This window comes from Ylistrum balloti, unplaced genomic scaffold, assembly GCF_031769215.1.
Source record: "Ylistrum balloti isolate Yb309-2 unplaced genomic scaffold, AGI_CSIRO_Ybal_v1 Utg369590, whole genome shotgun sequence".
Taxonomy (NCBI): domain Eukaryota; kingdom Metazoa; phylum Mollusca; class Bivalvia; order Pectinida; family Pectinidae; genus Ylistrum; species Ylistrum balloti.
Genome location: NW_026781876.1, coordinates 43,400 through 57,348, shown reverse-complemented (window position 1 = coordinate 57,348; position 13,949 = coordinate 43,400). Strand labels below are relative to the sequence as shown.

At 35.9% G+C, this 13,949-nt stretch overlaps 1 protein-coding gene across 1 annotated transcript; it reads right to left on the bottom strand.

The window, feature by feature from the left end:
• Positions 1–1,566: 1,566 nt before the first annotated feature.
• Positions 1,567–7,504, bottom strand: LOC132544699 (protein transport protein Sec61 subunit beta-like). Its single transcript, XM_060208337.1, has 4 exons — positions 7,480–7,504; positions 5,985–6,091; positions 3,717–3,821; positions 1,567–2,312 (listed from the first exon to the last, which is right to left on the bottom strand). The coding sequence occupies exons 1-4, from the start codon at positions 7,480–7,482 to the stop codon at positions 2,225–2,227; spliced, it is 303 nt and encodes a 100-aa protein (XP_060064320.1). The 5' UTR covers positions 7,483–7,504; the 3' UTR covers positions 1,567–2,224.
• Positions 7,505–13,949: the final 6,445 nt, after the last annotated feature.

Below are 13,949 nucleotides of genomic sequence, written 5' to 3'. Positions count from 1 at the left end.
CTCAGTTGGGGTTTACTGGCGCGTCCTTGGAAATAACTGACCATATGCACGCACATGAAAAAATGTTATGTTTTTATTCAATAGATACTGTTGAACTGAATGGTAACACTCTGATTTTCAAAATAATTACTGAAGGTGGTTATTTTTTGTTTGTGATTTTGAACATGGATGGTAATGCTTTCACGGATTCAAATTCGATGTAAGTGCGTAACCTCTATGTAGATGATGATGATGATGATGATGAAGGTTTTCTCGTCACCGTGACTCTGTCTGTCGCCGGGCATTGTTCAATCCACGTGTGTCGATTCTCTGGCGATCCTCATGGGTTGGAGTCGTCTGGGGGTTGACTGTTCTGTAATTTGGAGACGATCCCCTGGTCTGAAGGTAATCTTGTGGTGATGTGTCTGGACTTCCGGCGGTGGAGGGGATTCATGTCTCCTTCCTGCCGAATCTCCATGCTGTCTTAACTATGATTATTAATTTTTTATAAGGGGAAATTTAGAAGTCCTTTCCTAACAGAAAAATGACATTAGTCCGAATGTTATGTTCCATTTGGGTTTATTCGTGCTCCTGGGCGGCGTTAAGCGCCTATTCTTATTATCGATAACCACAGGATCTTTTTTCGTGCGAGGTTGGGCAATTCTCACACAGGTCACCGTTTATAGTCCCGTCTGCCGGACTATGATTAGTTGTTGCTGGTGTGAAAATTACTACTGCTTAACCTACCGACCACACTGCAAGTAAACTTCTCTGTTTCCAAAATGTCCGACTTTCTGTAATTCCATTCTGTCCCTTCAACATACTTGGTTTCACCTTACCGACTTATGTCTATTTGTGCTTGTTTTTAAAACGGGTTAGTGATGCTTATGACGAGGTGTTATTATGTTGGAGTAGAAAGTGATAGTAAGTGTAAGATTATTCCAGATGGATAGTCGGATTCGATACTCAGTGTGGGGGTGGGGGTTTGATACTTTAGTGTTGTGTTCAGTCCTATATACCAATAGGACAACCCAAGAGAGATAACTCGGTACAAAATTAACTATATCTGTCGAGGAGCTTAGAGACTCAACTCGGAACATGATCGAAGATATTTATATCATTCAGCGTAAATAACACACAAAATTACACGTTTCACAACACCTTAGGTCCTTTTCAAGTATTTTACACTTCTGTTCGCTGTGCCGACTATATTTTCAAAGATATGTCCAATTGAAGTAGGTTTAAATAAAAAGTTCACATAAAACATATTACTTTCAATAAATGCTGTTTGATTTATCAACTGCAGTCAAATAAAACGATTTTCAGCTGAATAATATAAACATTTTGAATGTATCAGAATGTACTATTTATACAAGTTAATAATTAGTAGAGTAGACGTCGAGAGTAGGCACAACACGAAGCAGTTCCGGTCCAATTCACGATTTATTCGTGCCAAGAGTTAATGACATGTTTCGGATCCAAGCGATTCGTCATCAGAACCAAATAATTTTTTTTCTACTTTTTTAATAGTCTGCACTAGATGTTTGTCATAAGTACCTTTCCTTGAATTAACAACGAGATGCAAACTTTTTAAAAATGTATCTTTATTATTAGAGTACATCAGTTTCACATGATCTCGCACGCAACATACAATAATCTGACCACTCACACTCCTCGTCTTGATTGCCTGAGCAAACACCAGAATCATGTCCACAAATACACAGGTATTTCCCCTACCACCGACAAACATCTGGAAAGAATTCACAACCTTTCATACAAATATGCATTCTATCCTGCATTAAGTTGTTCATAATGTCCAAAGTCTTATTTCACATATGGAATGCTTGACATTATGGTCATATCATCAATTCAAAGGTTGAAAAACTGAGGATCAAATATAGCAACACTAAGGAAGGAAGGAAATGTAAATGCAGTCCAAATCTTGAATTACGATTCTTGACAGCTGCACTGTATGTTGTATTTTCAGCTTTAGTCAATATACATTTCTCAGCATTCCTTTAGAAATATTGCTGCTGTTTCAATACTTCTGATATTGTATTTGTGATAAATATTTCTTCATTTAAAATAACTTTTAAAATCAAAGTTTGAAAGTTCCAATCATCTAACTTTATGTACGTGCTCCTAATATTGGTTTTCTGTTTTATAAAGATAAAAGTTCAGATTCTTTTTTCAGTGACTGATCTGCTGCCAATAAAGGTAACAGGAGTTGCTTCCCTTGGTGAATTTATCCTCTTGTGTATTTTCCCCAGATGTGTAGCATGAATACAGATGCGATGAAAATCAGACTCATGACTAGAACAGGTACTGGTCCACTGCAAAATATGCAAACATATTGTTTCATGAATATTAACTCAAAACTTTGAAAATTAATAAAAATAAGTTAAGGAGCATGGGGATGGAGGTAAGGTGAGAGATTGATATAACCTAATATCTGTCTGTTGTGGGACAGCAATATCCCAACCATGCATGAAGAGTGCTTGCTCACCAAACTCATACACTTGGTTTTAGATGTCTCTGTCACACAATAGACCCATATTTTATTAGCTTTCTCACATACTTTAAGGATATACTCCTGTGATGTTTCATTCAGACATAATTTAATATAAAATGAATTCAAACATAACAACTTTGACTTTTGTCTTTTTATTTACTTTTTCATCTGTTGTACCTGCAATTTATATGACATTTGGAGAATTTTTTCTTGTGGACTAATTTTTTGACAATGTAGTTGGTGACCTCTGCCCTAGATTTTTAAGACCCGAAAACAAATATTTCAGCTGTTTTCCTTGAATAAACTAGTAATTTTGTTGAAAATTGCAAAAAATAATGTAAAGAAATCACTTCTTTTTTACCACAAAAATATCTTTAAAAAATCTAAATTGAAACTTAAAATCTTTCAAAAAACATTTATGCTGGGTAGAAGTTGCTAGAAGAACTAGAAGTTGGTCAAATAAAAGTTTTTATCATTTTGGCACATTTTCATTTTTTGGTCGCTATGCAGTTTAAACCTTACTAAATGAAATAAAATCTTAACATGTTCACACAATCTTTTTCTTAATATCCAAAAAGCATATCCTTACTTTGCAAAGAAAGCTGAAAAGTTATTTTTAAAAATGCTACCACAAAAAAACAAAACAGGCCAACAGGAAAAAAGTGGGAGTAATATATGGAAATGAGTTATTTCCCAGTTTACAAATTCTGATGTCTGTATCAGAAAGAGTAGTGCAGCAACATATTGATTTATTTGCATTTAATCTACTTTCTAATACAAAACCTTTCAAAAAATCATCAGAAAAAAGTTTAAAACTAGAATTTGTTTTACTTCTCAGAAGAGTACAACTTTAAAAAATATGTCATAAAATGTCCATCAAAACTGATGATCTTATCAATAAGCAACATGGTTACACTACATAAAATGATGACACTACTCTATCATGAAAGGTGACAAAACACATGTCAGTTGTTTTTCCCCACTTCACATCAGATTGATAGAATCTTTTACCCCATGGAGGCGAGATAGGTAGAGAAAGATGATTAAGTAAGCAAACAAGAGGCTTGCCAAGTGTTCACAATTATAAACATCTTTTTCCCATGGGTTTAGATTGTCCTATCTCATCAACAAGGTAGTAAATGGTTATTTTTCTCTAACCCTTCTCGGGAGGAATTACAGATTACACTACTCACAGGTCATCAGACTCAAAAAATCTGGAACCTACACTTTAATTCCTGGTGAATCTTCAGAATAAAATCTCCACATGCCAGCATTCCCTGTGCCACCTCCAGCTGTTGCCTTCCTAGCTCCTCCTGATGCTGGTGTTTTTCTGCCAGAAAAAAAAGTTTAGCTGATTAAAAAATGTGTTTTCTTTAATAAAATTTCACTGAAAAGATAAAGATATTGACTTTTGAAAATAAAAACACTCTATTGAGAGATTCATCTATGAAAGGGTTTATGAGATGTCTTGAACATAAAGCTTTTTATTTCAGATGTGGTCAACTGTGACATTTTACCTTTTACCTTCACTAATGTCCCCAAAAATCTCAGCAAATGTAAACATTTGTCAGGTGATCTAATGGTGTTAATATGAGCCAAATCTGTCCATTGGTTCACAAGATATGTTGTACACAAGAGCTATTACAAATGCACAAAGTGATTACAATATACTACACAATTACCCATGTGACGGGTTTGATAACAATAGATGTTAAATACCAGACTATGAATGTTTTTTCAATATACAAAAAATACCAAAATTTTCTCCCTAAAATATCTACATATATATATCTTTAATCTTATTTTTTTTTTTCATTTTTGTCAAGCCAAATTCAAAGTTTGACACAAGTTTAAAAAAACATCTCATATGAAATAATAAACAAGTGTAAAACATTTTTTAACATGTTACTCAGAAAAAATACATTTTAACCAATTTCGAAGTTGAAACATGAGGGACAAAATCAAAAGTAAAACAGCCATTTTATTTTTGCAAATTGCCATTCTGAATTAATAATGAAATGTTCTTGTCCATATTATGATACCATAATTAACTTGTGACTCCTGCAGCCAACAGAAAATACACTAGTGACATAAATGAAAAATTTCTTATGGAAAAAATCACTGGATACCATATGGACAACAGTGGTTAACAAACATAAGCTCTTTTAAGTCTTTATAATTAAAGTTAGTTTTGATTTGAAACACTGACATACGACACTGATAAACTTTTTAATATTTTGGTTGGGTTTAGTAAACTATTCTGTTCTATCTGTTACTTCTTATAGAATATTTTTTCTAATTATGTTTGATATCCTGACAGAGAGTACAATAACAAAAGACATTCCGTTCTAACACCAATCAAATGCAACCATCAGATTTCTGGATAGAGTTGCTGATGGATTGATTTGAATACATTATCTAATTCGCCATAAATAATAGAATTGTACATTAAACTTTACAGTTTTCAAATACAAGAAACAGAAATAATTGACAGAAAACCCTATTTTCGTTTGCATACTGGTACATTTATACTCCATAAATTGATTACAATCAATATTGTGGTATAGAATCTACAAATTCATTGCATCATCAGGCAACTTTTTAGAAATCATTTTTATAACATAACTTGACTACAAAAGAGAAAATTTTTCAAGAGATATTGAGATTTATCTTCGGAGAAGCAGTATTTGTCTTGTAGTTACCACTTAAGATTACAAGGGCAGTTGTTGATAGGAAAGAATGTATTCAATTTTCAGCAAATTAACATACTGAAATGTTTTCTTTTCTAAGCTTACATATGGGCAAAAGGGAAGACTGTTTTTATGCATAAAATCAAAAGTTTCCCATGTACAGCCTTAATTGGAGCAAATGAAAGATATACTTACATTGGCTGCATAAGTAAGGATATGTCTATAACAGTAGTACTACACTAATACACAAAGTGTAAATATACAATCTGTGTGGAGAACATAAAAGCAGCCCAGTCATTAGAGATTAGACCTACATAACCTCTGGTGAAGATCTAGACATGGTTTACCACTCAATTCCAAAAGGGTATTCTCAGCAAACTAAAAAATGGACTAGTCTCTGTCAATGCAGTTGTGCCCCTGAGAACAACACTTTATCTCATTTTCTATGGTCGGCATGCCATGCGTTTCATTTAATTACAGGGAGACCCTGTCTCAAAATGACTATGGCTGTTCCAGGAACAATAAACACAGAAGGCAAACAAATTGTATTTAATGTGTTGTGTTCATATACGCATGTATACATGCATTTATAATAACATTAACAGGGTTTTCCATAAGAGCCGGTCGCCGGCCAATTTGACAGGCTACTTTGATCATTTGGCCGTCTACACCAATCCAGTTCCGTAATAATGTTCTGTACACGACTACATGTACATGACAGGCCAGCCTCCTACTTTCACTACACAGCCTACTACTAGCAAAATTATGGAAAACCCTGCATTAAATAAAGAAGATTTAATCACCTTTGTCTGACAGTACCACTTCCAGCACTGGCCCTTGGTGAGACTGTCTTGGATGATGATGGGCTTCGGCTACCAGAGCCTACACGAGTGGCACTTGCTGGGGTGGGCTGAAAGATTTTAAAAACATTTACAGTTAACTTTTAACGTATATTGTTAAACAAGAAATGAAAGCAATGGTGAAATAGAATGCATTTATCATTATCATTAACCTCGACAACACCTAACATAAAAGGAGAAAAAAAATTTCATGTGCAGAAAAATACCACATTTGATAATTTCATATTCAGACTTTCTATCTCTTGTTTCTATCTTTGTAAAGCTTGCTCAAAATCATTGCCTTAGATCTGCCCATGATATTGTATTATAGAATATTTAATTTGTCTCTGTTCTTGTCGTCTCAAAGTCAAGACTACAACCCTCAATATCCTTCTTATAGAATAAGAGTGCAATTATTCACAAGTCCTCTGCTTAAATCATATACCTGGTAATCCAATTTTACAAGTGAAGTACCATCCTTCAATTGGCATATAAATATATAAAGACATATTAAGGGCAAAGGTGTTTCTACTTATTTTAAATAGCTGTATTCTGAACTGTCTGAAGGATTTGTTATGTTTACATTACCAATGTATGGTTGATAAAATTTCATGTTTTATATGGGGTAGGAGTTATGACTGCCAATCATATCCAAGAAAAAAAAATAAAAATTGTGAATAAAATGGGCCCATTGAATTATATTTCTTGATACTTTAGAATTCAATTAATTTCATAGAATTTTTTCAGTCTAGTCCAAAAACATCATTTTCAAAATTTGTAAGGAGTTCTATTTCTAAGAAATATAGTAGGTCCTCAAAATCTGAGCAAGTCACACAGGAATATAAGGAGTCTATGACTCAAGTATCCAGGTCCAAAAGCAGTTGGATGCTGCCTATCTAAAAAGTGTCAAGAAGTGGCAACATCTGATGTTGTCAATCGTCTTCAAAAATGTGAGAGAAGTTACAGTATAAAATGTTTAAAAAAATGAACACCTAAGTCAAAAGAATGAGAACTGAGCATATCCCAGTCACATCAGATATTTTCTTTTTTATCACAGATCACACAAAACATATAAATCATCAAGAAAGTCGGTTGCCCTCTCTTGTATGTAATGTATACACTACCATATGCTTACAATTTGTATCACGTCGCACACTAATAAACATCAATGAAAATCAAATTGTATCCACCAAACACTAAACCAGAAGCCTAAAAATACGAAAATGAGTTTTTGGTGTTAAAAACGTGGCAGTCGAAAAACTAGTTTAGATATAACCATGAATGTAATAAGTGCCTTGCGTATTATACTCGATGAGTGCTTAACGCTCAGTTTTCGGCAAAAAAACATAATATGTTTTGAATATACTGATGAAGTTAATGTTAACATAAAATGTTGCTGGTATTTCTCTTACGGCTAATAAAGTTAAAATCACCATATATAAAAATTATGTCGCCTTACCATCTTGGGTTGCTTGTGCTGATGTGGAAAAGGAAATGTGACGTAGCAGGAAGTACAAAGGCGCCCTCTAGGAATTATAACTCATGGTCGTCAATGCGCTTCTAGTTATACATATATTACAAACACATTTAGGACGGCCGCCCCTAAGGGAACATGTCGAACAGCCTCTAGCCTCTACCTCGGCGTTGTCGCGATCAAGGACGCGATAAGATGGAAGGTTTATGTCAGTCCCTGTTTAATACAGATTGTATTTCTAGAAGACAGTTCGGATGATAACAGTAACCAGGCATGAAAAAGGAGGAATTATAATAAAAAATTATAATTAAAGATGATAGATCTGTGTACGAAAGCAATGGTTCATTTGGCATAAATAGAGATGAAAAAAACATGTTAAATAATGTTCGCAGATATTTTTTCAACTTCGTCTCGTTCGATTCGTGCTTCGATTGCTTGTCTGTATATATTTTATGCAATGTTTTAATGCGCATTCCCCAAGGAATTCGCCAACAACAAGGATGTGTCGTGTAAAAACAGTTTACGCCAGTGTTTAATGTTAGCAACTATGTTTTCAATGTGTACTGGGTCACAGATGCCAATTGGCAGTTGATTATTAAATAGTTCAATCATTAATATTGCTTATTAGCAATATGCTGAACCATACATGATTATATCATATTATGGGGCTTAAAAGGAGTGAATTTGTATTGAAATGAAATATACTACACACTTACACATGTATTATCCTCAAACAACTCTGGTTTTTCAAAGCCCTTGCTTGGGCTTGAATACAAGTCACTTTGAATTTCTTTATATAGTGTACAAGATTTACAAATGGTCGAATGAAAATAGTCATTGCATGTAGCACAAAGCTGGAAAATAAACAGCTGGTCGGGTATTAAGTAGAGACTTTCTTTTACAAGTAGCACGAAATAATAGCCTACAAAGGTTTCTCAACTTTTTTCACATTGTTACGAGGGTCTTTTTTATGATTTGAAAACAAACGGACAACTGGAATAGTAATTATTATATTGGTATTGGCAAATCGACTACATCATCTGAAAACAAAATTGTGACGTCCGCATACAGCTAAATAAAATAATTAACCAACTGTATTTGATAACTACAGTTATTTTTGTTTTGTTTTTGCAATTTTTGTTGTTGTACATAACACACACACGCGCGCTCTCTCTGACACACACATATATACACACACACATTCACATAGAATATGTGGATGATATCATCGTCACCTCCACCACCACCTTCATGATCATTTGCCTACGAAAGTTTATATATTTATGAAACCTCAAAATTAACTTTATCATTTAGTAAAGAACACTTGTCACACACTTTTACACAGAGACAGACAGAACAAACAGAACATAGATCATTAATTATAATTAGAAACAAATAACTACTACCAGAGAGAGAGAGAGGGAGGGGGGTTGGATGTTGGGGCAGGGGGTGGTTGGAATATTGTAAAAGATTTATAATTAAGAAAAAATATATGGGGTAGATCTTCAGAACTTCTTGTAAAATTGGTCAAATATTTCAATGCCTGGAAAAAAAGGAGAAAAAATGCACAAAAGCATGGCAAAGAAAAAAAATATATATAGATCAACTAGGTTTTCCCACTTCTTCCATTCATACTCAAATGATACTCGAGCACTTTCCCTGGTACTAATTGTTATATACTTATAGACATTATAATCATATTCTGTTTGTGTTAATTAGTGCATTTTTATTAAAGGAGCTATGAAGACCTCAAATCTTATAGATGTACTGTTTTGTTCTGATGAGTATTTCATAATCAATCCTGCTGGGTTTTTTTTTAATTTTTATATATTTTTGTTAAAATTCCAAAAAGATCTGATTCTTTATTGTAACTTATGGGCATAACAAGTGTGCATGATAAAATTTGAAAATTAAGAAGATTTTGAAACACTTGGTATTCCCTTAAAATATGTATAATAGTTTCAGTCTCAGAATTACGAGGCAGACACAGAAGGAATTTGTATTTTGTGCTTTTAGTGGTAACAAATGGGAGTTTGAAGATATGATGCCAAATGAAATTACTTAGGTAAGATAATTAATTAATTTTTTTCTGTCCTGTTGGTGCTAATTTGTTTTTAATTAGAATGTTTTAGAAGTGTTTCGTACCTCTTGGCTTTCTTAAAAATACTTTCAAGTTTATGGAAACAATAGGATATGTAATTTGGTTTTCATCAGAAAAAATGCATTAGAATTTGATTTCTGTACCAAAGAAAGAACACTATGATACTGGAGAAAATTTGTTTCTATTTTATGTGCTTCAGAAATTTCTTTGAAAGTAAAGAATGTGCCAGAATGGTAATCTTTTATCAAGTCATTTATAATTCTCACTCCATTTTCATACCAGTCCTTGATAAAAAATTATTTTCTATCAATGATAATTTTATTATTGCACCATATAGGCGTTTTCAAATAATCTGACTCTTAATTATACTGATGTCATTTGCAGCATGCAAATTCTTACAAGCTTTAAAAACATCAACCTAGAATCTATTTTTACATTTACTTTGATGTAACTTTATATAATTAGTTTCACAAGTAGCCAACAAATCTATGTTTACATGTGTTTATAAAATTACTTGTCACTTTGATACTTTGGAAAACTCTTGTAATCCGACCTAATTCGAGTGAATCTATAAAAGCCTAAACATTTGTCATTTTTATTTCAACTTCAATGTAGTCCTGAATTACAATATCCCTTTTAACTTTATCTCTTTTACTATTACATAAAAATTCATACGCTATGGATTTAACTGTAAAAAGATTTTTTTAGGATTTGGCAGCGAGATAAACAATTGATTAAACTGTGGAATTAGTAATGATTGAAGGATGTTGATTTTACCAGTTGGAGTCAATATTCTTCTATTCCATGTTCTGATGAGAGATTTAAGTTCAACCAGTTGCTTATCAAAGTTCAACCTGGTTATCTCGTGCAAATTGACATGAAATTCAATTCCAAGAAGTGAAAAACCTTGTTCTACCCCACTGTTTATTAAGATCTGGTATAAATTTCTCTGAACTGTCGATCCATACCATTTGAGGTTTTGAAATATTCATTTTTAATCCTGATATCTTTGCATGAGAGATGAGTTCTTTAATTGATTCTTGAGGAGACCTTTCTGCAAGTGATGTATCATCAGCATATTGAGACTGAAGTATTGGACAGTTTTCAATATTAATACCGTTAATTTTGTCGTTACTTCTTAACCTAACAGCCCAAATTTCAGCACACAGAATACAGATATATTGTGCAATAGGGTCACCTTGATGGAAACCTCTTCTTATTAGAAAAAAATGGAGACAAATTTCCACCCTGATTAATAGCAGCACTAGCATTATTATGTAATATTTTAACCTATGTTATTATCCTACTTCCATACCCAAAAAATTGTAAACTTTTTCAATAAATAACTAAGAGACTAAGTCAGAGGCATTTTCAAAGTCAACCATCAAAAACATACCTAGAGTATCATTTTCTTATGTAAACTGCATAACATCATAGACAAGTCTATTCTTTTCCCCTATGTAACGGCCCTCTAGGAACTCACTGTCGTCTTTATCAATTATTTTATCCAAAACTGTCTAAAAGTTGACATGCTATTGTACCAGAAGCTATTTTGTAAACAACATTTAGCAGTGATATGGGTCTCCAAATTTTAATGAATTGTCTTGATTTATCCCCATTTGGAATACAAAAATAATGCCTTGTCATTGTAAAATAGAAAAAACGTACCAGTTCTATGACCCAAATTTATCGACCGAACAACAAAATTTACTGCGCCAGTGATGGCCATGTGACATTTCTTCCGGATCCCGCTACCCGGTATCCGTGCCATGCTATTAGTCGTTGCTTGTCTGTTTCCTGTCTCAATAAAGGTTACTACGTCCCTACTTACTGGTGCTGTTGCGACATATGTATCATTGTATTTCAATACTGGCGTGGTGGCAGCGATTACGGACTCACAAGCCTACTGAAAAGTGCAGTTACTCAAGCTTAAGTGAATCGCTTACCCATTCTAAACTGTTACACAGTGTCACATCGTAGTGAAGTCTACTGTGGATAGCTCCGGTACACATAGGGACGTGATAGTAATCATGGCGACTACACATAGGGCGCCAAAGCAGTGGTGTTTGACCAAAATTGAGTCAGTGAATTCTTTTGAGAACTGGAGACAGAATTTATTGTATACATTGTCTTTGGACACAAACTTTGCACCATTCCTAGTCGATGGCGCCCGCTGGGAAAAAAATCCCGTACATCGCCATATCGGGGTTTCGTGGATGATGACGATACTGTCGCCGCGGCGAATCGTCGTACACGTGAACAGAAAGTAAACATGCTGGAGTTGATGCTGGGCCAGATAGCCAACTACTGCCCCGTGATTTCACGTAACACAATTGTTAAAAAACTCTACATCTACTGACCAGATTTGGCAATCTATTCGCCTTCACTACGGCTTCCAATCAACTGGTGCTCATTTCAACGATTTCTCATCAATAAAGTTAGAAGTGAACGAGCGCCCGGAAGATCTGTACCAACGTCTTATGGCGTTTGTCGAGGATAACCTCTTACGACGAGATTCCGGTATCACACATCACGGAGGTGCCATTGATGAGGACGAGGAAATGTCGCCTTCGCTCGAAAATTTTATTGTACTCACGTGGCTTCGCCTTATTAACCCAGACTTACCGAAACTTGTCAAGCAACGGTATGGTACTGATTTGAGGGCTCGCACCCTCGCTTCAATTAAGCCTGAGATTTCGCAGGCTCTTGACTCCCTTTGTGAGGAATTACAATCTTGCGAAGATGCCAAAGCAATGAGAGCAGCCGTGCACACTCCAAAAAGGTATCCTAATCCGACTCCTACAACCGTGAGAAATAGGCGAGTTTGTCCTCTCTGCAAAGAAGCGCGTCGTCCAGACAGCCATTTCCTCAGCAAGTGTCCCTTTTTACCCCAACAAGACAAATCATTCTTTGCCAAAGCCCGGCAGGTCCTCAGTTCAGACTACGACATCGATGACAACCTTAATGAGGTTCCAGAGATTACAGAAGAGCCTAGCCTCATACAACGGGTTATGATCAAACATTCCCACTACCTAGATACATTTCATGGGCATAATCCAGTCAGACTCACAATCGACAGCGGCGCGACTGGCAATATGATAAAGTCTACGTGTGCTACACGTCTAGGAGTTACGGTTACCAGAAGTACTCAGTCCGCCCACCAGGCTGACGGCTCATCACTGTTGCGTGTGGTTGGTGAAACGCGAACATACTTTTCCCGCGATGGTCAAAATTTATTCTTCGAGGGACTAGTCGTAGAAAAACCTTGACACAGAGGTAATGGCAGGAATACCATTCATGGAACGTAATGATGTGGCCGTACGACCAGCCAGGCAGGAAGTGATCCTAAAGAATTCGGACACCTACACGTATGGGTCCAACCAAACTACAGTAGATCGTCATGCAGTACGCAGGGCCTGCGTCATACGCGCAACGGAAAAGGCAGTGATTTGGCCAGGTGAATTCATTGAACTTGACCTACCGGAGGAGTTTACGTGTCAAGAGGTTGCCATCGAACCTCACGCCGACTATCTTACTAACAAGCCTCAAATGTGGCCTGATCCCGCAATCGTACAGACAGTTGCAAGCAAGATCCGAGTACCTAACCTGACCCGTGATCCGCTTTATGTGCGGAAAAATGACCACATATGTGAGGTCCGCTATACTGTCGTTCCGGATGACGTCGTTCAATCCCCCAACTCTGTGCCAATGCGTCGTCGCCAAGGAGTTAGTTCTCTTCATTTGCACGTTGTTAGTCTTGACCAAGATAATATGTCATTTGAAATGCATAACAAGTTCACTGCCATTCTTCGTGAGTATGATGAGGTTTTCGACCCTCTTTTCCCGGGCTACAATTGTGCGGTTGGCCCCTTCCAGAGTCGCGTGAATATGGGACCAGTTCAACCACCTCAACGCAAGGGCAGGGTACCCCAGTATGCAAGAAGTCAGTTACAGGAATTACAAGCAAAGTTTGACGAACTTGAGTCTCTTGGTGTTTTTGCATGTCCTGAGGACATTAACATTGCGGTGGAGTATGTTAATCCTTCATTTTTGGTCAGGAAACCGAAAGGTGGCTTTCGTCTGGTAACTGCATTTGCTGATGTAGGACGCTACAGCAAACCCCAACCATCATTGTTGCCTGATGTTGATTCTACTCTTCGACAAATAGCCCAGTGGCAGTATATTATCACCACTGACTTGAGCCAGGCATTTTACCAAATACCGCTGTGCCGTGACTCAATGAAGTACTGTGGAGTTGTTACGCCTTTCAAGGGTGTACGAGTGTACACACGTACAGCAATGGGTATGCCTGGCTCCGAAACAGCCCTAGAAGAGCCCACCTGCTGTGTTCTAG

What these genes read in the sequence shown, in the direction of transcription:
- LOC132544699 (XM_060208337.1), bottom strand. An exon ending in AGTGGTACTGTCAGACAAAG is followed by an intron (nt 3,822 to 5,984) that starts GTGATTAAATCT and finishes TTTTTCTGGCAG; the next exon opens with AAAAACACCAGCATCAGGAG. An exon ending in GATTCACCAGGAATTAAAGT is followed by an intron (nt 2,313 to 3,716) that starts GTAGGTTCCAGA and finishes CATATTTTGCAG; the next exon opens with TGGACCAGTACCTGTTCTAG.